The following is a 24130-nucleotide window of genomic DNA, read 5'->3' on the forward strand; positions in this document are numbered from 1 at the left end:
TTACCATTTCATTCCCTGTGAATGGAAAGATATTTCAAAAATATATTTTAGGCTCAATACCAGCAAATTAATGAGTCTGATAATGCTGTAGATATCACATGCCTTAAAAATACACATATCGAGCAGTCATCACTTTACTAAATCCTGTTGACATGTAAGATAATTAAAGCAAAATTTATTCTTAAACACAAGAAGTCTTCATGAATATATTACAAAGTGGTTATGGTTTAAAAAGGAAAAAAAAAAAAAACTATTCCACCTTTAGAAGCTGCTCATTAAACAAACTTATGAGAGATGAATGATTAAAGGAATTTGCAATTAGGGAAAGCAATAAATCTGGCAGCTCTAGACTTTCCATATGACACAGTGCAAGAATAATGAAGAATGTTGCTGTTTCTCAGAGCAATCCTCAACTAACCTGTCTTTTAGAAATAGCTGTATGACAGACTTCAAGTCAAGAGGAAGAGGCTAAAGGAATAGAATTGCAAATAAAGGAAAGTGATAGAGGGCTGGGGGTCATTTCAAGCATACGGCCCTCTGAAAATAGCATCATGCCTCCAAAAAGCCTCATGGCGTTAACACACGACTACTAAAGCACCAGTTTTATAGCCGTCAGTGGAGAGGTGTTAAAAGCTGGCACTGCAGTCCTCTGTAAAGTCTCATTTTCTTTCTCATTATCTCATTGGACGTTTAATGACCAAAAACATTCTTATTAATTGTGACAATTGATACAAAATATTCTTATGTGTTTGTGGATTCCTTTACTTCTAAGCTTTGAAGACATATTGCCCACATACACAGTCATATATTGTTTTTGCTGATTAAAAGCATATTGGATCCGAGTCATTATTCTATTTCCGACTTTTTTTTATCTAATTATCAGTGTTTTTCGTCTGTTTCTCATTTGCGTCTAATTCTTCATTTCATTTGTGCCTTTTTTAAAGTCTGTTATTTATCTGTTTTCCTGTTTTATTTTTACGCTCACCATAAGGTCATGTTCACACTGTCAGTATTTGGTCAGTATTTTACATCAGTATTTGTAACCAAAAATCAGGAGTGGGCCAAAAATACAGAAGTGGTGTCGTGTTTCTATTATACTTTTCCTCTGATTGTTCCACTCCTGGTTTTGACTATAAATACTGATGTAAAATACTGACCAAATACTGAACATGTGAACGTAGCCTTAAGGGCGGAATTTGGGGTTTACCAGATGTTTTCGGCTGAGTTATCAATTGCGACTTTTTAAATAGTCCAAATATTTGGTGCAAATGTATTTCCGTTCCCCTTTAGAGTTTTTTTCATGTATATATTGGCACACATTTTGAGCCATTTTACAAAATGTTAATTCTTGCATTAAAAAAGCACAAAAAAGCTTAAAAATATATATTAAACGTATTTTGGACTTTGCACAAAATGTATTAGCCACGTGCACCATTGTGAAAAATTTGGCGTCAGAAACACAGAGAAACACCAGAAGACAAAAAATAAAAGTGACTTAAAGAACATGCAAATGATGAATCTGGGCAATAGTATAGGCTCAAATCAGTCACAAAGTGTCAGTTGCAGATTGAATATTTTTTATTCTAATTTCTGCAGATTATTAGGAGCATGGCCATCTTGCCTAAGCTGCTCTGCTGTGTGTACAGCAGTTCTGAAATTTGCTGTACGGTAGGCGACAAATAGATCAGCTCCAAGTAAGATAATAATTGCCTTCTAAGGAAATGTGTTGTGGGCATGCTCACAAGCCTGTGCAGGGATTACTGTGCAGGGAGGGAAAGAAAGGGAGCCGATCCAATAACCTATTGTGAATGGTGGATTCTGTGCTATCTGTAGACTAATGTTACCTTACATTGTAGTCCTGGGATGATAATGAGACTGCTGAAAAGTAATATCTGTAGATGCTGTAAAACAATCTCTATAGTTTCAGCCTAATGCATGATTTCAATGGCCAGTGGAAAAATGAAAATATCTCAGATGTTTTTGCTGTTATGATTATATTAAAAAATAATAAAATGTCTAAAAATATATATATATATATATTGTAAGAGTTAAACCAGATGGTGCAGCTGAATGTATGCAGCCAACCCATGTCCAACCATGGTGGCCAATGGCTGCACAAATAAGCTGCTATATTATTTGTACATTGATCATCGAGACTTGGAAGTTGGAAGATGTAAAACCCAATAAGAACTTTTAAACTGAATTTGTTCTTTTAAAATTGATTTTTTTTTACCAAACTGCTCTGATATTTGTCAAGGAGTCTGCAAATAAATGTCAAATGTTGGTTTCTTTCGTATCTTCAAGATACTGAGCACGTAGAGAATGCGACTGTAGAAACAGCCCTTCATGGATAAGATCCTTAAACTTAGGTATTCATAGATAAACATAGATTTTCATTTTTGTTCAGCAATTTCAAGGACATTTCCTGAGCTGAATATATTCAAAAAAGAAGACTACATGAAAAAGCTTTAAATATCTATTTGAGCATAAATATGAAGATGAATGAGGTAAAACATACCTAGTGCTTCTGAGAGACCGGATACTTTCTGGCCATAAATATCCGTTTTATTCCAGGCAAAGGTATAAACCAAGTTAATAGCAGCAGGAAACCATTTCTGTACAAGTCGTCCTTCCACTGCTACAATTAGATGTACTTTACTTAGTCCAATAGGGATAGTTGCGTGGGTGAGGATAATATGTATGAGGCTCTTATAGCCCAGTGTTCGGCTGCTCAGGTAGCTGAGTTTCAGAAAACTGGAAGGAATTGAAATTTCTTCTTGTACGACCTACAAGGCACAAGGAAAACAATGGTAGAGAGATCATCCATTATGTATGGTGTTTTACACTAGTGACATTACATGTCCAACCTGATTGGTGGCAAATTATCAAATAATTCTAATTTAAAATAAATACTCTAAACTATAGAGAGACAACCCAAAATGACTTGCTAACATTGGATACTCTACGATCAGATTTTTTAAGACAAACTCTTTTATCTAAAAGTAGTGATGAGCGATGCTGTTGAACTTCAAGTTGTTGGCATTTGGCCAGGAAATTTAACTGACATTGAATTTATTTAATGCACATCGAATGTGCATTATTACTTTCTTAAGTCTTTCCAGACCCCAGAGTGTGATAGATATGTATAAAGAAAGATAAAAAGAATTATAGAAACGCAACATTCACCTGTACTGATGCACAGACCGGCTCTGATCGTCGTCTTCCCCTTCATCGGTCACTGATATAATTTTTGCCTAGGCCATCTTTGACGTCTTTTAGCACCCAGCATCAGTGGCATCTTCAAGTGCCATACATCTTTGATATCTCTTTAGCTGACTAGGACGCTTCATAAAATCATGTAACAATGCATCCAGACCTACTCAGCGCAGAAGATACCAAAGATGCCAAGCGTTGAAAAACACCGGGAACATGATGATGCTAAAAATGACCCATTGAAGACCACATCAGTGACTGGACTGAAGAATATGATAAAACCGGAGCATGGCTCCGCGATGGGGACAAATAAGAGCCTGCTAATAATAATTTTTCTTTTCTTTTCCTACTTCATTCCAAGCCACCATTTGCTGAATTCACAAAAATGGCTATTTCTCCAAAGTGTCCGAAGAGTTTTTTTTCCAATACAACACCACCACGGTGCATGTTGCTCATGCTACTGGGATCATGCTGTGTGGTTTAAATATGCAGTTATGGCCTGCAGCATCTCCAGACTTGTCTCCCATTGAGCACATCTGGAACGTTATTGGTTGGCAATTGCATGATCAAGTGCATTCACCATGGCAGAACATTCTTCAGACATCTGTTATTAATGTCAATGATAGCAGCCAAGGTGTGTAAGTCCGTGTATTTCTGTGCACGCATGGTGCTCATACTCGATAGTGACTAAATCGAACTGTTTCGAAAATGTTGTTTCCATTTTTTCATCATTTGCATATCATTAACATGTCGATCCATTTTGTGATTTCCACAATTTTTCCTTCTTGGTTTTTCAATTTCAATGTACACATACAAATATGTATTCATGTCTTGACATATATAGTTACTAATATCTATCAGAACACATATTGTAGTATAACAATACATGACATGAGCTCAAAAAAACTCTGTGCCTTAGACAGTTATGTCTATTTTGTGAGCAATGTGTGCATGTATCTAGCACCGCGGCTGCTCACGGAGCTGCTGCTGACCCCATTTGATTTTACTATAACAAAGCACTCTCTTGTTTTATCATACTAGAATGAACACAGAAACTTGCTGTCCATATAACCCCAATTTGTGGTAAAATTTGTTGACCTCTTTTATTTTCTTGTGTTCTAACTTTCTCCATCTCGCTGTGCTCATCCCATGAATTTTTAAAGTCTATTACAGCACTGTCTGTCCATTAAGTGAGCGGTGTAAAACTGACTGAAGCTAAAGCTACGCTGTTCCTATTATTGTTTGAGCTGCAAAGTACCAGGTTAAATGGCAAGAAAAAAAATAAAGGTGTCTTTGCTTTATTTGGCCTCACTGATTTAACAATGTTTACTTTTAATAGATAGGAAAAATCCTAATAATTGCATTTACGTCACGATAACAAATACCAATACAGTTTTCCATTAGATATGATTTACTGATATGAATGCATATATAGACCGTCCTGTGTTCGTCACCTGGACCTCATCAGCACATGGTTATATTGAAGACAGGGCCACATTTCCCCTGAGGAGAGAATAGCATCCTTGCTACAAGCAGCAGTCTGAGGTATCTCTCAAGGGTCTGCAGCTGGCGGATTGTGCCAGCGTCCCCATAGAGGCAGCACTAAGGCAGTGTTCACCAACACAGTACGTAGTGATACCCTGACTGTCACTATGTTCTGTGTAGTCGAGCACTGCCTTAGTCACACACAGTGACTGTAAAACATGCAATCTCTCTGGCTGTGCCACATTGCTGCATCCATGTGCAGTGTAAATCATGAGGAGGTGAGAAGTCTGCTGTGTGTATACACTGTGTGCAGAATTATTAGGCAAGTTGTATTTTAGAGGATTATTTTTATTATTGATCAACAACTATGTTCTCAATCAACCCAAAAGACTCATAAATATCCAAGCTTAATAAAAAACCCACTTAAGTTGGAGTGTTTTTTTTGATTTGGCTATCTTAGGAGGATATCTGTTTGTGCAGGTAACTATTACTGTGCAGAATTATTAGGCAACTTAATAAAAACCAAATATAATCCCATCTCACTTGTTTATTTTCACCAGGTAAACCAATATCACTGCACAAAATTTAGAAATAAACATTTCTGACATGCAAAAACAAAAACCCAAAAAATTAGTGATCAATATAGCCACCTTTCTTTATGATGACACTCAACAGCCTTCCATCCATAGATTCTGTCAGTTGCTTGATCTGTTTTTGATCAACATTGCGTGCAGCAGCCACCACAGCCTCCCAGACACTGTTCCGAGAGGTGTACTGTTTTCCCTCCCTGTAGATCTCACATTTTATGATGGACCACAGGTTCTCTATGGGGTTCAGATCAGGTGAACAAGGGAGCCATGTCATTATTTTTTCTTCTTTTAGACCTTTACTGGCCAGCCACGCTGTGGAGTAGTTGGATGCATGTGATGGAGCATTGTCCTGCATGAAAATCATGTGTTTCTTGAACGATACCGACTTCTTCCTGTACCACTGCCTGAACAAGTTGTCTTCCAGAAACTGGCAGTAGGTCTGGGAGTTGAGCTTCACTCCATCCTCAACCCGAGAAGGTCCCACAAGTTCATCTTTGATGATACCAGCCCATACTAGCACCCCATCTCCACCTTGCTGGCGTCTGAGTCGGAGAGGAGCTCTCTGCCCTTTATTGATCCAGCCTCTGGCCCATCCATCTGGCCCATCAAGAGTCACGCTCATTTCATCAGTCCATAAAACCTTTGAAAAATCAGTCTTAAGATATTTCTTGACCCATTCTTGACATTTGATCTTATGTTTCTTGTTCAAAGGTGGTCATTTTTAAGCCTTCCTTACCTTGGCCATGTCCCTGAGTATCGCACACCTTGTGCTTTTTGATATTTCAGTAACGTTGCAGCTCTGAAATATGGCAAAACTGGTGGCGAATGGCATCTTGGCAGCTTCATGCATGATTTTCCTCAATTCATGGGCAGTTATTTTGCACCTTTTTTGGCCAACACGCTTCTTGCGACCTTGTTGGCTATTTGCCATGAAACGCTTGATTGTTCAGTGATCACGCTTCAAAAGTTTGGAAATTTCAAGACTGCTGCATCCCTCTGCAAGACATCTCACAATTTTGGACTTTTCAGAGCCCGTCAAATCTCTCTTCTGACCCATTTTGCCAAAGGAAAGGAAGTTGCCTAATAATTAAGCACATCTTATATAGGGTGTTGATGTCATTAATCAACACCCCTCCTCATTACAGAGATGCACATCACCAGATTTACTTAATTGGTAGTTGGCTCTCAAGCCTATGCAGCTTGGAGTAGGACAACATGTATAAAAAGTATCAAAGTGATCAAAATACACATTTGCCTAATAATTCTGCACGCTGTGTATAATGAGGAGGTGAGAAGTCTGCTATCTGTATATAATGAAGGGTGAGAAGTCTGCTGTCTGTATATAATGAAGGGTGAGAAGTCTGCTGCCTGTATATAATGAGGAGGTGCGAAGTCTGCTGTCTGTATATAATGAGGAGGTGAGAAGTCTGCTGTCTGTATATAATGAGGAGGTGAGAAGCATGCTGCCTGTATATAATGAGGAGGTGAGAAGTCTGCTGTCTGTATATAATGAAGTGTGAGAAGTCTGCTGCCTGTATATAATGAGGGGTGAGAAGTCTGCTGTCCGTATATAATGAGGAGGTGAGAAGTCTGCTATCTGTGTGTCACCCTGGCCTGGATGCCACAAATGTATAATAAAGCTGTGTCTGAGAGCAAGGGGGAGGTTCTCTGGTCAAGGACCATTAGCATTCAATACCTCCTGTCCCAGGCCAGTAGGGGGAGCAGGCTGCCCCTATAAAAGCTGGAACTGGGGGCAGGGTTAGGGAGAACTGGACAACCTGTCTTGGATTAAGAGGTGTCCCAGAGCAGGGACAGACAGTTGTGTTGCAGCCTAAGAGGCCATGTGGCAGTAGGAGAGCCACGAGCCAGGGACAAGAGGCGAAGCGAGCCTGTCCTGGCAGATAGAGAAACTAAACTACCAGATATTGGTGTCTGAGGCTGTGAGGATTCCAAGTCCTACAGCAAATAACCAGACCACAGGGGATTGTATGTTCCCTGGCCTTAGAAGCCTGGAGGTTCCGCCACAGCAGAAGGGACCAGCAAAGCCGTACCAGGCCGGGAGTAGAAAGGGACCCAAGTTGCAAGCCATAAGGGCGAGAAGACACGGCAAGCTCAGGAACGTGGGCTATTACACCACGAGGAGGGAAATAGCCAGAGAGAGTGCAGAGAGCACGGTAGGCCTACACCCTCACCCTGACCAGGGCCAGCTTACCACTTGTTCTCAGACATCCAGGCCTCCTCCTAGCCGGGACTGTTTTTGGGTCATCTCACCTGTCTTAATAAAGACCCTGAATTGTTTAAGAGGCCTCCGTTTCCTGGCTATCGCGGTTGGAATCATCCCCTCCATCATCCATTATATACTGCCCTGGGGCGATACTCCTCCCGTGGGGAGTTGTACTATTCAGTGCTGCACATTTACATCTGCCCCAGCGGTCTGCACTGCAGCGGCGGTTAGCCCTGACCGCAATCCACGGGTGGCGTAGTCGGACATTGCAAAACATATAGAAGACTGCCACTGGTCTGACCACCCTGAGCCATGGACCGGGTTGCCACTACTACCCCCATTACTGCCCTGTTGCCCGGATCCGAGTGCCCCACGGCCCAGGGGGCGAGTCAGCTTTGGCGTAGTCGGCAGGATTGTGACCAACCCGCCACAAACGTGTATTGCGTGCCTCAAAAAAACTGTACACGTACATTAAAAAGAGGTTTCCCGCCATCCGAAGCCATTTCCCGCCATTTTCAGCCGTCTCCCGCCATCTTCAACAGCTTCCCGCCATCTTCAGCCGTTTTCCCGCCATCGGACGCCATCTGCAGGATGCCGTGTGGGAAGAAGAGGGGCGTGGACGTCCAAACCGCGCGAGACCCGAAGCTCCGCCCTATGCACCGACGCTGCGCAAGGTCCTGGAAGGGAGAGAGAGCGACGCTGACGTCACGAGGACGCGACGCAAGGTCCTCGTCCGGAGCAGCACCAGCGGAGCCGCGGTCTACAGAAGAGGATCGTCGGAAGGTAGGCCACGCTTAACTAGGGGGGAGGAAGATGTCGGACACGGAGGCGCCCACTACCACCAGCGCAGCTGCAGCAGCGGTGATGCCATTCTCCCCGCCTTACATCCCTGGAGCGGCCTGGCTGCCCAAGTATTCAGGGGAGCCCCATGCACTAACTGACTTTAAGGAAAGGCTGTACAGTTTATTCCAAGTTTACCGCCTGACAGAGGAACAGAAGATCAGCATACTGACAGGGCAGTTAACTGGCGCAGCCCAGGGGGAGGTAAAGTCATGGCCCGCTGAGGAGAAAAGAACTATAAAGGACATTCTGCGGGGTACCTTTGATACACGTACCTCCGCTGAGATTAAAATGCGGTTCTACGGATGTAAGCAGCGGGCACAGGACAGCATCAGAGACTATGCCCTAAATTTGCAGGAAGCTTTGAGAGCCATAAAACAAGCTGACCCTGGCGGCGTGCAGGATACAGATAAGCTATTAACAGAACAGTTCATAGAAGGTCTGCTGTCTAGCGCCCACAGGACCCAGCAGTGCCTCATGTTCTTTTAGAACCCTGATCTGACCTTTGCCCAATTGAAGGACAGGGCCATAAGGGTGCTCCGTGAACCCGCAACCAGTGGCGCTATAAACCCCCGGCGCCCTGCGCTCACCTACCACCAGGAGGCGGCACCCTCCTCTATGGACTCTGTGGGGGCCGATGCACAGGCCCTGAACCAAGCCCCATCGAAAGATCTGCACCACCAAGTCCAGTAGCTGACCAGGAGCGTCGTGGCGTTGACCAGGACCGTCCAGGCGTTACAAGTGGACCCGTCAAGACCCATCGAGTTGGCTTCAAGTCCGGAGGATGTCCCGTGGCGTCGACAGAGGAGGACCCCGTCGTTCCGAGGGAGGCCCACAGACCGCTATGCGGAGGATGGACAACCCATCTGCCGTCGATGCAACCAGCCCGGACACGTTTCCAGGTACTGTAATTTAAACGGGTCCAACCTGGGGCTGAGGGCCAACCCCCAGGCATAAGATCACCAGGCCCTTACAATTGGCGTAATAAGTACGTTGGGGGGCGCCCGGTTTTACCCATGGTGCTGTACGGTATCCCCATGAGTGCCTTGCTGGATACCGGGTCGCAAGTAACTACTATCCCTTATGTACTTTTTAAGCAGTATTGGACTGATGCAGATATAACACGGTATCCAGACAGTAACTTGAGCATCATCGCCAGTAATGGCTTGCCCGTGCCGCAGATGGGGTTCAAGGAGATGACCATTAAGATTGGTAAAGTTGAACTGCTGGCACAGGGAGTGATTATTGTGGACATTGACCGTCGTGAAAGTCACCCTAAAATAACTGTGGGTACTAACGTGATTGAAAATTGTCTTTCAGAGGTAATTGTAATTCTACAACAGGTGGCGGTGAGTGCTAGTTCCAGCCAACAGAGTCCTCAACAAAGAGATAAAAGCCCTGATGAGACGGCAGCAGGTAGAACTGTCTGGTGATGAGATCGGTAGCGTAAGAATGAGTGACCCATTCCCCATTTCCATGCCTCCCAAAAGTGAAATGATGATCTGGTGTCGGACTGCAATCGGGTTGAGATGTAGAGACTACCAAGCCATGGTAGAACCTATGTACTCAGACAGCAGGCCCACCATTTTGACAGCCCGGGAGGTGGTTGATGTCCGTCATGGGAGGGTGCCCGTTCGCATTCTCAACATTGGGGAGAGGGAGGTACACTTACCCAGGTATGCTACACTTGCCAAACTGTTTGCTGTCGAACACAAAGCTATCAGGGCTGTGGAGCCTTCGCCTCCATCTCCACAGGCGGAGGGTAATGGCTCCCAGAAGCAAAAGGAGGACTGGTGCCAGAAACTCCATGTGGGTGCTGACTCCACTCCCCTGCACCAAAAACAAGGAGTCTACCGGGTGGTTCAGGAGTACGAGAGAATTTTTAGTAAGCACCCGCTAGACTTCGGCCGAGTAAAGAGAGTGGAACACCACATCCCCACGGGGAGCCACCCACCAATAAAAGAGAGACACAGACCTGTACCCCCTGCACATTATCAGAACGCAAAGGGCATGCTAAGAGAAATGAAAGAAGCTAGGGTCATTAGAGATAGCTGTAGCCCCTGGGCAGCCCCCTTGGTTCTGGTGAAAAAGAAAGATGGCACCATGAGAATGTGCGTGGACTATAGACAAATCAACCGTATCACCTACAAAGACGCATATCCGCTGCCTAGAATAGAGGAGTCTTTAGCTGCACTAAAATCAGCTAACTTCTTTTCTACTTTGGACCTTACTAGCGGGTACTGGCAGGTTTCTGTGGCAGAGGCTGACAAGGAGAAGACCGCCTTCACCACCCCGATGGGACTGAGCGAGTTCAACTGTATGCCCTTCGGGCTCTGCAACGCACCAGGGACCTTCCAGAGGCTGATGGAATGCTGTCTAGGGCACCGAAACTTCGAGACGGTCCTACTTTACCTGGACGACGTGATCGTCTATTCGAAGACCTACGAGGACCATCTAAAACACCTGGCAGAGGTGTTCGAAGCCCTGGAAGGCTATGGCCTGAAGGTGAAACCATCAAAGTGTCACCTGTTGAAAGCGAAGGTCCAGTACCTAGGGCAAGTGGTAAGTGCAGAAGGAGTAGCCCCCGACCCTGACAAAGTCACGGTAATCAAGAGCTTGCCAAGCCCCTCAAACATCAAAGAAGTGAGGCAATTTCCCAGGTTGGTAGGCTACTACCGAAGGTTCATCCCCGGGTTCACTAAGATGGCAGTCCCTATGCAGGACCTCCTGATAGGACAATCTAAGTCCAGAAGCCAAAAGCCACCCTTCAAGTGGGACAAGCCGGAAGAGGAGTCCTTCCGCCAGTTGAAGATGGCCCTCACAGGGGATGAGATCCTGGCCTACCCCGATTATGGCCAGCCTTTTATTCTCCACACAGACGCGAGTAATGTGGGGCTCGGAGCCGTACTGTCGCAAAACCAACAGGGCAGAGAAAGGGTGATCGCGTATGCCAGACGGAAGCTGAGGCCCACTGAAAGGAACCCGGAGAATTACAGCTCCTTCAAGCTAGAATTCTTGGCAGTGGTGTGGGCCGTCACAGAACGGTTTAAGCATTACCTAGCCTCCGCAAAGTTCACCGTGTACACGGACAACAACCCGTTGACACACCTGGACAATGCAAGACTAGGTACCCTAGAGCAGCGGTGGAGGGCGAGACTCTCGAATTATGACTTCACGATCAAGTACCGGGCAGGCAGAACCAATGCCAACGCTGACGCCCCTATCGAGAATGCCTCACTTACCTGACAGAGGCGAAGACCCAGAAGAGCTGGAGGAGGTAGAACTCCCTTCGTTTCACCGGTATGGAGCCACTCAATACTCCCACCGCGTGAAGGAGGAAGACTTAACAACTGTCATGATCAATCCCCTACCTCACCACAGCTGGGCCGAGACCCAAGATAGTGACCTTGCAATCTGCATGGTGAAAGACCTGTTGACCCGAGAAGACGCCCGTCTAGATCCGGATGCTCCAGAGGAAGCCAAGCAGCTATGGAAAGAGAAGAGCAGGCTGTTCCTCTATGAAGGTAAGCTGTGCAGAAGACTCGTCAACCACCGGACGCACGAGCTGACCTGGCAAGTCGTGGTCCCAAGGCGAGATGCAGCTATGGTTCTGGAGGCTTACCATGACAGGGCGGGGCACTTCGGCTGGAAGAAGCTGGAGTTCCTGATAAGAGGCCGGTTCTTCTGGGTCGGCATGAGAGGGGCTGTAGAGAAGTGGTGCAGAGACTGTGGTCCTTGTAACCTAAGGAGGAAGGACCGCACCAGCCAGAAGACACTGTTGAGGCCCATCGTCACCACGCAGCCTCTTGAGCTGGTAGCTCTGGACCACGTCAAATTGGCTCCAAGCCGGTCAGGATACGTTTATGCCCTGACAATCGTCGTGGACCACTATTCCCGATTTCTAGTGGTGGTCCCTGTAAAAGACTTGACAGCTCAAACGACGGCCAGAGCCTTCCAGCAATACTTCTGCCATCCACACGGGTATCTGGAACAGGTCCTGACGGACCAGGGTCCAGCGTTCGAAGCTGAAATCATCCAAGAGTTCGGAAACCTCTATGGCTGTAAGAAGATTCGGACAACGCCTTACCACCCACAAACCAACGGGATGTGTGAGAAAATGAACAATATAGTCATTGATCTCCTGAAGACGTTGCCCCTGGAGGAACGCAGCCTGTGGCCAGAAAAACTGCCGGACCTGATAGACTTATACAACCATATCCCGGTGAATGCTACAAACTGCACCTCGGCTTACCTGATGCGAGCCAGACCAGGTAAGCTGCCCATAGACCTGGAGATGGGAGTCCTAACACCCGAGGACACCTCCCCAGATGCGGACTGGGATACGGAAAGGCGACTGCAGTACAAGAAGGTACAGGAGAGTGTGGAGAAGAGCCTGGCCCAGGTGAGAGAAAGGCAAGAGAGACTCTTCAACCAACACGCCCCTGCAGGTCCCCTAGAACCTGGTGAGCAAGTCCTGAAGCGAAAGAGAAGGCTACACAAGTTGGACGACCAGTGGGAAAGGGAACCCTACACAGTACTGCAGTCTGATCACAACAACCCAAAGATGTGCGTGATCACCAAGGATGGACGAGAAACCACTAGTACCGTCTCCAGAGACCGTCTAAAAAGGTGCCCCGAGCAACTACGGAATGCAGAAGAGGATCAAAGTGACCTTGAACCCGCAGAAGACAAGGAAGAAATGATCAGCACCGTTCTCGGAGAGTTCCCTCAGTCCTGGACTCGAATAAACGATGCCATAGTGGTACCCGTCCTGCATTTCCTGCAACCCAATCAGCAGCAACCTACACCAGAGCAGGAAAATGAAGAAGAACAAGCAGTTCCAGAGGCAGAAGAGCCTGTACCAGCAGCCCAGGAGAATCAACCCTCTGCTGACAGTGAGCCTGCCATGCCTGCGGTAAGCCAGAGGACCCGCAGACAGCTGCCTGCCCTGCCTGTAAGTCTAGCCAGTGACTGTACCCTAAATGGTAGTGAAGAAAATCAGGTTAGACCACCACCAGACAATGGGTTACGCAGGTCAACCAGGAGCACAAAGGGGCAGATACCCGCTCGCTGGAGAATATAGGGTGCACTAAAACTGTAAATAACCCTGTTGCCAAGTGTTGAAATGTTTGCAAAGTTACATGCATGATTAGTAATTGTGTATTTCAGTTTCTTACAGTTGCCGTACGGACTCAAAGGTTATGAACTTTTAGTAACCGGGACTTTGTATGGACTGCGTTCGGAGCCTAACCAAGGAATGAACTAAAACTGTAAAGGACTTGGGGCTAGGACAGACCCCCACCTGGTTAAGGCTCCCCGTTGTGTTGGTGATATGGACACCCGGTCACAGACCACACTGTGACCTTAAGAACTCAACCTGTGCGTCGTTTGTATTCACTTGCCTTGTCATGTTTTATGGTCATGCATATTATTCTTGTTTCTTGTTTAGTCCCGGAGTACTAAATTTTACTAGGGGGAATGTGTCACCCTGGCCTGGATGCCACAAATGTATAATAAAGCTGTGTCTGAGAGCAAGGGGGAGGTTCTCTGGTCAAGGACCATTAGCATGCGATACCTCCTGTCCCAGGCCAGTAGGGGGAGCAGGCTGCCCCTATAAAAGCTGGAACTGGGGGCAGGGTTAGGGAGAACTGCACAACCTGTCTCTGGATTGAGAGGTGTCCCAGAGCAGGGACAGACAGTTGTGTTGCAGCCTAAGAGGCCGTGTGGCAGTAGGAGAGCCATGAGCCAGGGACAAGAGGCGAAGCAAACCTGTCCTGGCAGATAGAGAAAATAAACTACCAGACTTTGGTGTCTGAGGCTGTGAGGATTCCAAGTCCTACAGCAAATAACCAGTCCGCAGGGGATTGTATTTCCCTGGCCTAAGAAGCCCGGAGGTTCCGCCACAGCAGAAGGGACCAGCAAAGCCGTACCAGGCCGGGAGTAGAAAGGGACCCAAGCTGCAAGCCATACGGGCGAGAAGACACGGCAAGCTCAGGAACATGGGCTATTACACCACGAGGAGGGAAATAGCCAGAGAGAGCGCAGAGAGCACGGTAGGCCTACACCCTCACCCTGACCAGGGCCAGCTTCCTACTTGTTCTCAGACATCCAGGCCCCCTCCTAGCCGGGACTGTTATTGGGTCGTCTCACCTGTCCTAATAAAGACCCTGAATTGTTTAAGAGGCCTCCGTTTCCTGGCTATCGCGGTCTGAATCATCCCCTCCATCATCCATTATATACTGCCCTGGGGCGATTCTCCTCCCGTGGGGAGTTGTACTATTCAGTGCTGCACATTTACATTTGCCCCAGCGGTCTGCACTGCAGCGGTGGTTAGCCCTGACCGCAATCCACGGGTGGCGTAGTCGGACATTGTAATACATATAGAAGACTGCCACTGGTCTGACCACCCTCAGCCATGGACCGGGTTGCCACTACTACCCCCATTATTGCCCTATTGCCCGGATACGAGTGCCCCACGGCCCAGAGGGCGAGTCATCTGTATATAATGACGGGTGAGAAGTCTGCTGCCTGTATATAATGAGTGGTGAGAAGTCTGCTGCCTGTATATAATGAGGGGTGAGAAGTCTGCTGTCTGTATATAATGAGGAGGTGAGAAGTCTGCTGCCTGTATATAATGAGGTGAGAAGTCTGCTGTCTGTGTATAATGAGGAGGTGAGAAGTCTGCTGCCTGTATATAATGAGGGGTGAGAAGTCAGCTGTATGTATATAATGAGGGGTGAGAAGTCTGCTGCCTGTATATAATGAGGGGTGAGAAGTCAGCTGTATGTATATAATGAGGGGTGAGAAGCCTGCTGTCTGTATATAATGAGGAGGTGAGAAGTCTGCTGCCTGTATATAATGAGGCGGTGAGAAGTCTGCTGTATGCATAAAATGAGCGGTGAGAAGTCTGATGTCTGTATATAATGAGGAGGTGAGAAGTCTGCTATCTGTATATAATGACGGGTGAGAAGTCTGCTGTCTGTATATAATGAGTGGTGAGAAGTCTGCTGCCTGTATATAATGAGGGGTGAGAAGTCTGCTGTCTGTATATAATGAGGGGTGAGAAGTCTGCTGCCTGTGTATAATGAGGAAGTGAGAAGTCTGCTATCTGTATATAATGAGGAGGTGAGAAGTCTGCTGTATGTATAAAATGAGGGGTGAGAAGTCTACTGCCTGTATATAATGAGGAGGTGAGAAGTCTGCTGCCTGTATATAATGAGGGGTGAGAAGTCTGCTGTATGTATATAATGAGGAGGTGAGGAGTCTGCTGTCTGTATATAATGAGGAGGTGAGAAGCCTGCTGTCTGTATATAATGAGGAGGTGAGAAGCCTGCTGTCTGTATATATTGAGGAGGTGAGAAGTCTGCTGTCTGTATATAATGAGGAGGTGAGAAGTCTGCTGCCTTGTATATAATGAGGGGTGAGAAGTCTGCTGTCTGTTTATAATGAGGGGTGAGAAGTCTGCTGCCTGTTTATAATGAGGGGTGAGGAGTCTGCTATCTGTATATAATGAGGAGGTGAGAAGTCTGTTGTCTGTATATAATGAGGAGGTGAGGAGTCAGCTGTCTGTATATAATGAGGAGGTGAGAAGTCTGCTGTCTGTATATAATGTGGGGTGAGAAGTCTGCTGTCTGTATATAATGTGGGGTGAGAAGTCTGCTGTCTGTATATAATGAGGAGGTGAGAAGTCTGCTGCCTGTATATAATGAGGAGTTGAGAAGTCTGCTGTATGTATATAATGAGGAGGTGAGAAGTCTGCTGTCTGTATATAATGAGGAGGTGAGAAGTCTGCTGTCTGTATATAATGAGGAGTTGAGAAGTCTGCTGCATGTATATAATGAGGAGGTGAGAAGTCTGCTGTCTGTATATAATGAGGAGGTGAGAAGTCTGCTGTCTGTATATAATGAGGAGGTGAAAAGTCTGCTGTCTGTATATAATGAGGAGGTGAGAAGTCTGCTGTCTGTATATAATGAGGAGGTGAGAAGTCTGCTGTCTGTATATAATGAGGAGGTGAGAAGTCTGCTATCTGTATATAATGAGGAGGTGAGAAGTCTGCTATCTGTATATAATGAGGAGGTGAGAAGTCTGCTGCCTGTATATAATGAGGAGGTGAGAAGTCTGCTGTCTGTATTTAATGAGGAGGTGAGAAGCCTGCTGTCTGTATATAATGAGGTGAGAAGTCTGCTGTCTGTATATAATGAGGAGGTGAGAAGTCTGCTGCCTGTATATAATGAGGAGGTGAGAAGTCTGCTGTCTGTATATAATGAGGAGGTGAGAAGTCTGCTATCTGTATATAATGAAGGGTGAGAAGTCTACTGCCTGTATATAATGAGGGGTGAGAAGTCTGCTGTATGTATATAATGAGGAGGTGAGAAGCCTGCTGTCTGTATATAATGAGGAGGTGAGAAGTCTGCTGTCTGTATATAATAAGGGGTGAGAAGTCTGCTGTCTGTATATAATGAGGAGGTGAGAAGTCTGCTGCCTGTATATAATGAGGAGTTGAGAAGTCTGCTGTCTGTATATAATGAGGAGGTGAGAAGTCTGCTGTCTGTATATAATGAGGAGGTGAGAAGTCTGCTGTCTGTATATAATGAGGAGTTGAGAAGTCTGCTGTATGTATATAATGAGGAGGTGAGAAGTCTGCTGTCTGTATATAATGAGGAGGTGAGAAGTCTGCTGTCTGTATATAATGAGGAGTTGAGAAGTCTGCTGTATGTATATAATGAGGAGGTGAGAAGTCTGCTGTCTGTATATAATGAGGAGGTGAGAAGTCTGCTGTCTGTATATAATGAGGAGGTGAAAAGTCTGCTGTCTGTATATAATGAGGAGGTGAGAAGTCTGCTGTCTGTATATAATGAGGAGGTGAGAAGTCTGCTGTATGTATATTATGAGGAGGTGAGAAGTCTGCTGTCTGTATATAATGAGGAAGTGAGAAGTCTGCTGCCTGTATATAATGAGGAAGTGAGAAGTCTGCTGCCTGTATATAATGAGGAGGTGAGAAGTCTGCTGTCTGTATATAATGAGGAGGTGAGAAGTCTGCTGTCTGTATATAATGAGGAGGTGAGAAGTCTGCTGTCTGTATATAATGAGGAGGTGAGAAGTCTGCTGTCTGTATATAATGAGGAGGTGAGAAGTCTGCTGTCTGTATATAATAAAGAGGTGAGAAGTCTGCTGTCTGTATATGAGGAAGGAGTGAGAAGTCTGCTGCCTGTATATAATGAGGAGGTGAGAAGTCTGCTGTCTGTATATAATGAGGAGGTGAGAAGTCTGCTGTCTGTATATAATAAAGAGGTGAGAAGTCTGCTGTCTGTATATGAGGAAGGAGTGAGAAGTCTGCTGCCTGTATATAATGAGGAGGTGAGAAGTCTGCTGTATGTATATAATGAGGAGGTGAGAAGTCTGCTGTCTGTATATAATGAGGAGGTGAGAAGTCTGCTGTCTGTATATAATGAGGGGTGAGAAGTCTGCTGTCTGTATATGAGGAAGGAGTGAGAAGTCTGCTGCCTGTATATAATGAGGGGTGAGAAGTCTGCTGCCTGTATATAATGAGGAGGTGAGAAGTCTGCTGTCTGTATATAATGAGGAGGTGAGAAGTCTGCTGTCTGTATATAAAGAGGAGGTGAGAAGTCTGCTGCCTGTATATAATGAGGAGGTGAAAAGTCTGCTGTCTGTATATAATGAGGAGGTGAGAAGTCTGCTGTCTGTATATAATGAGGAGGTGAGAAGTCTACTACCTGTATATAATGAGGAGTGAGAAGTCTGCTGTCTGTATATAATGAGGAGGTGAGAAGTCTGCTGCCTGTATATAATGAGGAGGTGAGAAGTCTACTGCCTGTATATAATGAGGAGTGAGAAGTCTGCTGTCTGTATATAATAAGGGGTGAGAAGTCTGCTGTCTGTATATAATGAGGAGGTGAGAAGTCTGCTGCCTGTATATAATGAGGAGTTGAGAAGTCTGCTGTCTGTATATAATGAGGAGGTGAGAAGTCTGCTGTATGTATATAATGAGGAGGTGAGAAGTCTGCTGTCTGTATATAATGAGGAGTTGAGAAGTCTGCTGTATGTATATAATGAGGAGGTGAGAAGTCTGCTGTCTGTATATAATGAGGAGGTGAGAAGTCTGCTGTCTGTATATAATGAGGAGGTGAGAAGTCTGCTGTCTGTATATAATGAGGAGTTGAGAAGTCTGCTGTATGTATATAATGAGGAGGTGAGAAGTCTGCTGTCTGTATATAATGAGGAGGTGAGAAGCCTGCTGTCTGTATATAATGAGGAGGTGAAAAGTCTGCTGTCTGTATATAATGAGGAGGTGAGAAGTCTGCTGTCTGTATATAATGAGGAGGTGAGAAGTCTGCTATCTGTATATAATGAGGAAGTGAGAAGTCTGCTGCCTGTATATAATGAGGAGGTGAGAAGTCTGCTGTCTGTATATAATGAGGAGGTGAGAAGTCTGCTGTCTGTATATAATGAGGAGGTGAGAAGTCTGCTGTCTGTATATAATGAGGAGGTGAGAAGTCTGCTGTCTGTATATAATAAAGAGGTGAGAAGTCTGCTGTCTGTATATGAGGAAGGAGTGAGAAGTCTGCTGCCTGTATATAATGAGGAGGTGAGAAGTCTGCTGTCTGTATATAATGAGGAGGTGAGAAGTCTGCTGTCTGTATATAATGAGGAGGTGAGAAGTCTGCTGTCTGTATATAATGAGGAGGTGAGAAGTCTGCTGTCTGTATATAATGAGGGGTGAGAAGTCTGCTGTCTGTATATGAGGAAGGAGTGAGAAGTCTGCTGCCTGTATATAATGAGGGGTGAGAAGTCTGCTGCCTGTATATAATGAGGAGGTGAGAAGTCTGCTGTCTGTATATAATGAGGAGGTGAGAAGTCTGCTGTCTGTATATAATGAGGAGGTGAGAAGTCTGCTGCCTGTATATAATGAGGAGGTGAAAAGTCTGCTGTCTGTATATAATGAGGAGGTGAGAAGTCTGCTGTCTGTATATAATGAGGAGGTGAGAAGTCTACTACCTGTATATAATGAGGAGTGAGAAGTCTGCTGTCTGTATATAATGAGGAGGTGAGAAGTCTGCTGCCTGTATATAATGAGGAGGTGAGAAGTCTACTGCCTGTATATAATGAGGAGTGAGAAGTCTGCTGTCTGTATATAAAGTGGAGGGGGTGAGAAGTCTGCTGTCTGTATATAATGAGGAGGTGAGAAGTCTGCTGTCTGTATATAATGAGGAGGTGAGAAGTCTGCTGTCTGTATATAATGAGGAGGTGAGAAGTCTGCTGTCTGTATATAATGAGGAGGTGAGAAGCCTGCTGTCTGTATATAATGAGGAGTGAGAAGTCTGCTGTCTGTATATAAAGTGGAGGGGGTGAGAAGTCTGCTGTCTGTATATAATGAGGAGGTGAGAAGTCTGCTGTGCTGTCTGTATATAATGAGGAGGTGAGAAGTCTGCTGTCTGTATATAATGAGGAGGTGAGAAGTCTGCTGTCTGTATATAATGAGGAGTTGAGAAGTCTACTGCATGTATATAATGAGGAGGTGAGAAGTCTGCTGTCTGTATATAATGAGGAGGTGAGAAGTCTGCTGTCTGTATATAATGAGGAGGTGAAAAGTCTGCTGTCTGTATATAATGAGGAGGTGAGAAGTCTGCTGTCTGTATATAATGAGGAGGTGAGAAGTCTGCTATCTGTATATAATGAGGAGGTGAGAAGTCTGCTGCCTGTATATAATGAGGAGGTGAGAAGTCTGCTGTCTGTATATAATGAGGAGGTGAGAAGTCTGCTGTCTGTATATAATGAGGAGGTGAGAAGTCTGCTGTCTGTATATAATGAGGAGGTGAGAAGTCTGCTGCCTGTATATAATGAGGAGGTGAGAAGTCTGCTGTCTGTATATAATGAGGAGGTGAGAAGTCTGCTGCCTGTATATAATGAGGGGTGAGAAGTCTGCTGCCTGTATATAATGAGGAGGTGAGAAGTCTGCTGTCTGTATATAATGAGGAGGTGAGAAGTCTGCTGTCTGTATATAATGAGGAGGTGAGAAGTCTGCTGTCTGTATATAATGAGGAGGTGAGAAGTCTACTACCTGTATATAATGAGGAGTGAGAAGTCTGCTGTCTGTATATAATGAGGAGGTGAGAAGTCTGCTGCCTGTATATAATGAGGAGGTGAGAAGTCTACTGCCTGTATATAATGAGGAGTGAGAAGTCTGCTGTCTGTATATAAAGTGGAGGGGGTGAGAAGTCTGCTGTCTGTATATAATGAGGAGGTGAGAAGTCTGCTGTCTGTATATAATGAGGAGGTGAGAAGTCTGCTGTCTGTATATAATGAGGAGGTGAGAAGCCTGCTGTCTGTATATAATGAGGAGTGAGAAGTCTGCTGTCTGTATATAAAGTGGAGGGGGTGAGAAGTCTGCTGTCTGTATATAATGAGGAGGTGAGAAGTCTGCTGTCTGTATATAATGAGGAGGTGAGAAGTCTGCTGTCTGTATATAATGAGGAGGTGAGAAGTCTGCTGTCTGTATATAATGAGGAGTTGAGAAGTCTACTGCATGTATATAATGAGGAGGTGAGAAGTCTGCTTTCTGTATATAATGAGGAGGTGAGAAGTCTGCTGTCTGTATATAATGAGGAGGTGAGAAGTCTGCTGTCTGTATATAATGAGGAGGTGAGAAGTCTGCTGTCTGTATATAATGAGGAGGTGAAAAGTCTGCTGTCTGTATATAATGAGGAGGTGAGAAGTCTGCTGTCTGTATATAATGAGGAGGTGAGAAGTCTGCTATCTGTATATAATGAGGAGGTGAGAAGTCTGCTGCCTGTATATAATGAGGAGGTGAGAAGTCTGCTGTCTGTATATAATGAGGAGGTGAGAAGTCTGCTGTCTGTATATAATGAGGAGGTGAGAAGTCTGCTGTCTGTATATAATGAGGAGGTGAGAAGTCTGATATCTGTATATAATGAAGGGTGAGAATTCTGCTGTCTGTATATAATGAGGAGGTGAGAAGTCTACTGCCTGTATATAATGAGGGGTGAGAAGTCTGCTGTCTGTATATAATGAGGAGGTGAGAAGCCTGCTGTCTGTATATAATAAGGGGTGAGAAGTCTGCTGTCTGTATATAATGAGGAGGTGAGAAGTCTGCTGCCTGTATATAAGGAGGAGTTGAGAAGTCTGCTGTATGTATATAATGAGGAGGTGAGAAGTCTGCTGTCTGTATATAATGAGGAGGTGAGAAGTCTGCTGTCTGTATATAATGAGGAGTTGAGAAGTCTGCTGTATGTATATAATGAGGAGGTGAGAAGTCTGCTGTCTGTATATAATGAGGAGGTGAAAAGTCTGCTGTCTGTATATAATGAGGAGGTGAGAAGTCTGCTGTCTGTATATAATGAGGAGGTGAGAAGTCTGCTATCTGTATATAATGAGGAGGTGAGAAGTCTGCTGCCTGTATATAATGAGGAGGTGAGAAGTCTGCTGTCTGTATATAATGAGGAGGTGAGAAGTCTGCTGTCTGTATATAATGAGGAGGTGAGAAGTCTGCTGTCTGTATATAATGAGGAGGTGAGAAGTCTGCTGTCTGTATATAATAAAGAGGTGAGAAGTCTGCTGTCTGTATATGAGGAAGGAGTGAGAAGTCTGCTGCCTGTATATAATGAGGAGGTGAGAAGTCTGCTGTCTGTATATAATGAGGAGGTGAGAAGTCTGCTGTATGTATATAATGAGGAGGTGAGAAGTCTGCTGTCTGTATATAATGAGGAGGTGAGAAGTCTGCTGTCTGTATATAATGAGGAGTGAGAAGTCTGCTGTCTGTATATAAAGTGGAGGGGGTGAGAAGTCTGCTGTCTGTATATAATGAGGAGGTGAGAAGTCTGCTGTCTGTATATAATGAGGAGGTGAGAAGTCTGCTGTCTGTATATAATGAGGAGGTGAGAAGTCTGCTGTCTGTATATAATGAGGAGTTGAGAAGTCTACTGCATGTATATAATGAGGAGGTGAGAAGTCTGCTGTCTGTATATAATGAGGAGGTGAGAAGTCTGCTGTCTGTATATAATGAGGAGGTGAAAAGTCTGCTGTCTGTATATAATGAGGAGGTGAGAAGTCTGCTGTCTGTATATAATGAGGAGGTGAGAAGTCTGCTATCTGTATATAATGAGGAGGTGAGAAGTCTGCTGCCTGTATATAATGAGGAGGTGAGAAGTCTGCTGTCTGTATATAATGAGGAGGTGAGAAGTCTGCTGTCTGTATATAATGAGGAGGTGAGAAGTCTGCTGTCTGTATATAATGAGGAGGTGAGAAGTCTGATATCTGTATATAATGAAGGGTGAGAAGTCTGCTGTCTGTATATAATGAGGAGGTGAGAAGTCTACTGCCTGTATATAATGAGGGGTGAGAAGTCTGCTGTCTGTATATAATGAGGAGGTGAGAAGCCTGCTGTCTGTATATAATAAGGGGTGAGAAGTCTGCTGTCTGTATATAATGAGGAGGTGAGAAGTCTGCTGCCTGTATATAATGAGGAGTTGAGAAGTCTGCTGTATGTATATAATGAGGAGGTGAGAAGTCTGCTGTCTGTATATAATGAGGAGGTGAGAAGTCTGCTGTCTGTATATAATGAGGAGTTGAGAAGTCTGCTGTATGTATATAATGAGGAGGTGAGAAGTCTGCTGTCTGTATATAATGAGGAGGTGAAAAGTCTGCTGTCTGTATATAATGAGGAGGTGAGAAGTCTGCTGTCTGTATATAATGAGGAGGTGAGAAGTCTGCTATCTGTATATAATGAGGAGGTGAGAAGTCTGCTGCCTGTATATAATGAGGAGGTGAGAAGTCTGCTGTCTGTATATAATGAGGAGGTGAGAAGTCTGCTGTCTGTATATAATGAGGAGGTGAGAAGTCTGCTGTCTGTATATAATGAGGTGGTGAGAAGTCTGCTGTCTGTATATAATAAAGAGGTGAGAAGTCTGCTGTCTGTATATGAGGAAGGAGTGAGAAGTCTGCTGCCTGTATATAATGAGGAGGTGAGAAGTCTGCTGTCTGTATATAATGAGGAGGTGAGAAGTCTGCTGTCTGTATATAATGAGGAGGTGAGAAGTCTGCTGTCTGTATATAATGAGGAGGTGAGAAGTCTGCTGTCTGTATATAATGAGGAGGTGAGAAGTCTGCTGTCTGTATATAATGAGGAGGTGAGAAGTCTGCTGTCTGTATATAATGAGGAGGTGGGAAGTCTGCTGTCTGTATATAATGAGGAGGTGAGAAGTCTGCTGTCTGTATATAATGAGGAGGTGAGAAGTCTGCTGTCTGTATATAATGAGGAGGTGAGAAGTCTGCTGTCTGTATATAATGAGGAGGTGAGAAGTCTGCTGTCTGTATATAATGAGGAGGTGAGAAGTCTGCTGTCTGTATATAATGAGGAGGTGAGAAGTCTGCTGTCTGTATATAATAAAGAGGTGAGAAGTCTGCTGTCTGTATATGAGGAAGGAGTGAGAAGTCTACTGCCTGTTTATAATGAGGGGTGAGAAGTCTGCTGCCTGTATATAATGAGGAGGTGAGAAGTCTACTGCCTGTATATAATGAGGAGGTGAGAAGTCTGCTGCCTGTATATAATGAGGAGGTGAAAAGTCTGCTGTCTGTATATAATGAGGAGGTGAGAAGTCTACTGCCTGTATATAATGAGGAGTGAGAAGTCTGCTGCCTGTATATAATGAGGAGGTGAAAAGTCTGCTGTCTGTATATAATGAGGAGGTGAGAAGTCTACTGCCTGTATATAATGAGGAGTGAGAAGTCTGCTGCCTGTATA

At 44.9% G+C, this 24130-nt stretch overlaps 1 protein-coding gene across 5 annotated transcripts in view; it reads right to left on the reverse strand.

Moving 5' to 3' along the window:
- TENM1 (teneurin transmembrane protein 1) overlaps positions 1 to 24130 on the reverse strand; it is a 1319062-nt gene that overhangs the window by 237418 nt on the left and 1057514 nt on the right. For all 5 annotated transcript variants that reach the window (XM_073641092.1, XM_073641091.1, XM_073641090.1 and 2 more), the window contains one exon: positions 2519 to 2786. In XM_073641092.1, coding sequence (XP_073497193.1) covers positions 2519 to 2786 — 268 coding nt within the window. The remainder of the gene's footprint in view (positions 1 to 2518; positions 2787 to 24130) is intronic.

This window comes from Phyllobates terribilis, unplaced genomic scaffold (genome assembly GCF_046119375.1).
Source record: "Phyllobates terribilis strain yellow unplaced genomic scaffold, ASM4611937v1 Scaffold_7__3_contigs__length_470593459, whole genome shotgun sequence".
NCBI lineage: Eukaryota > Metazoa > Chordata > Amphibia > Anura > Dendrobatidae > Phyllobates > Phyllobates terribilis.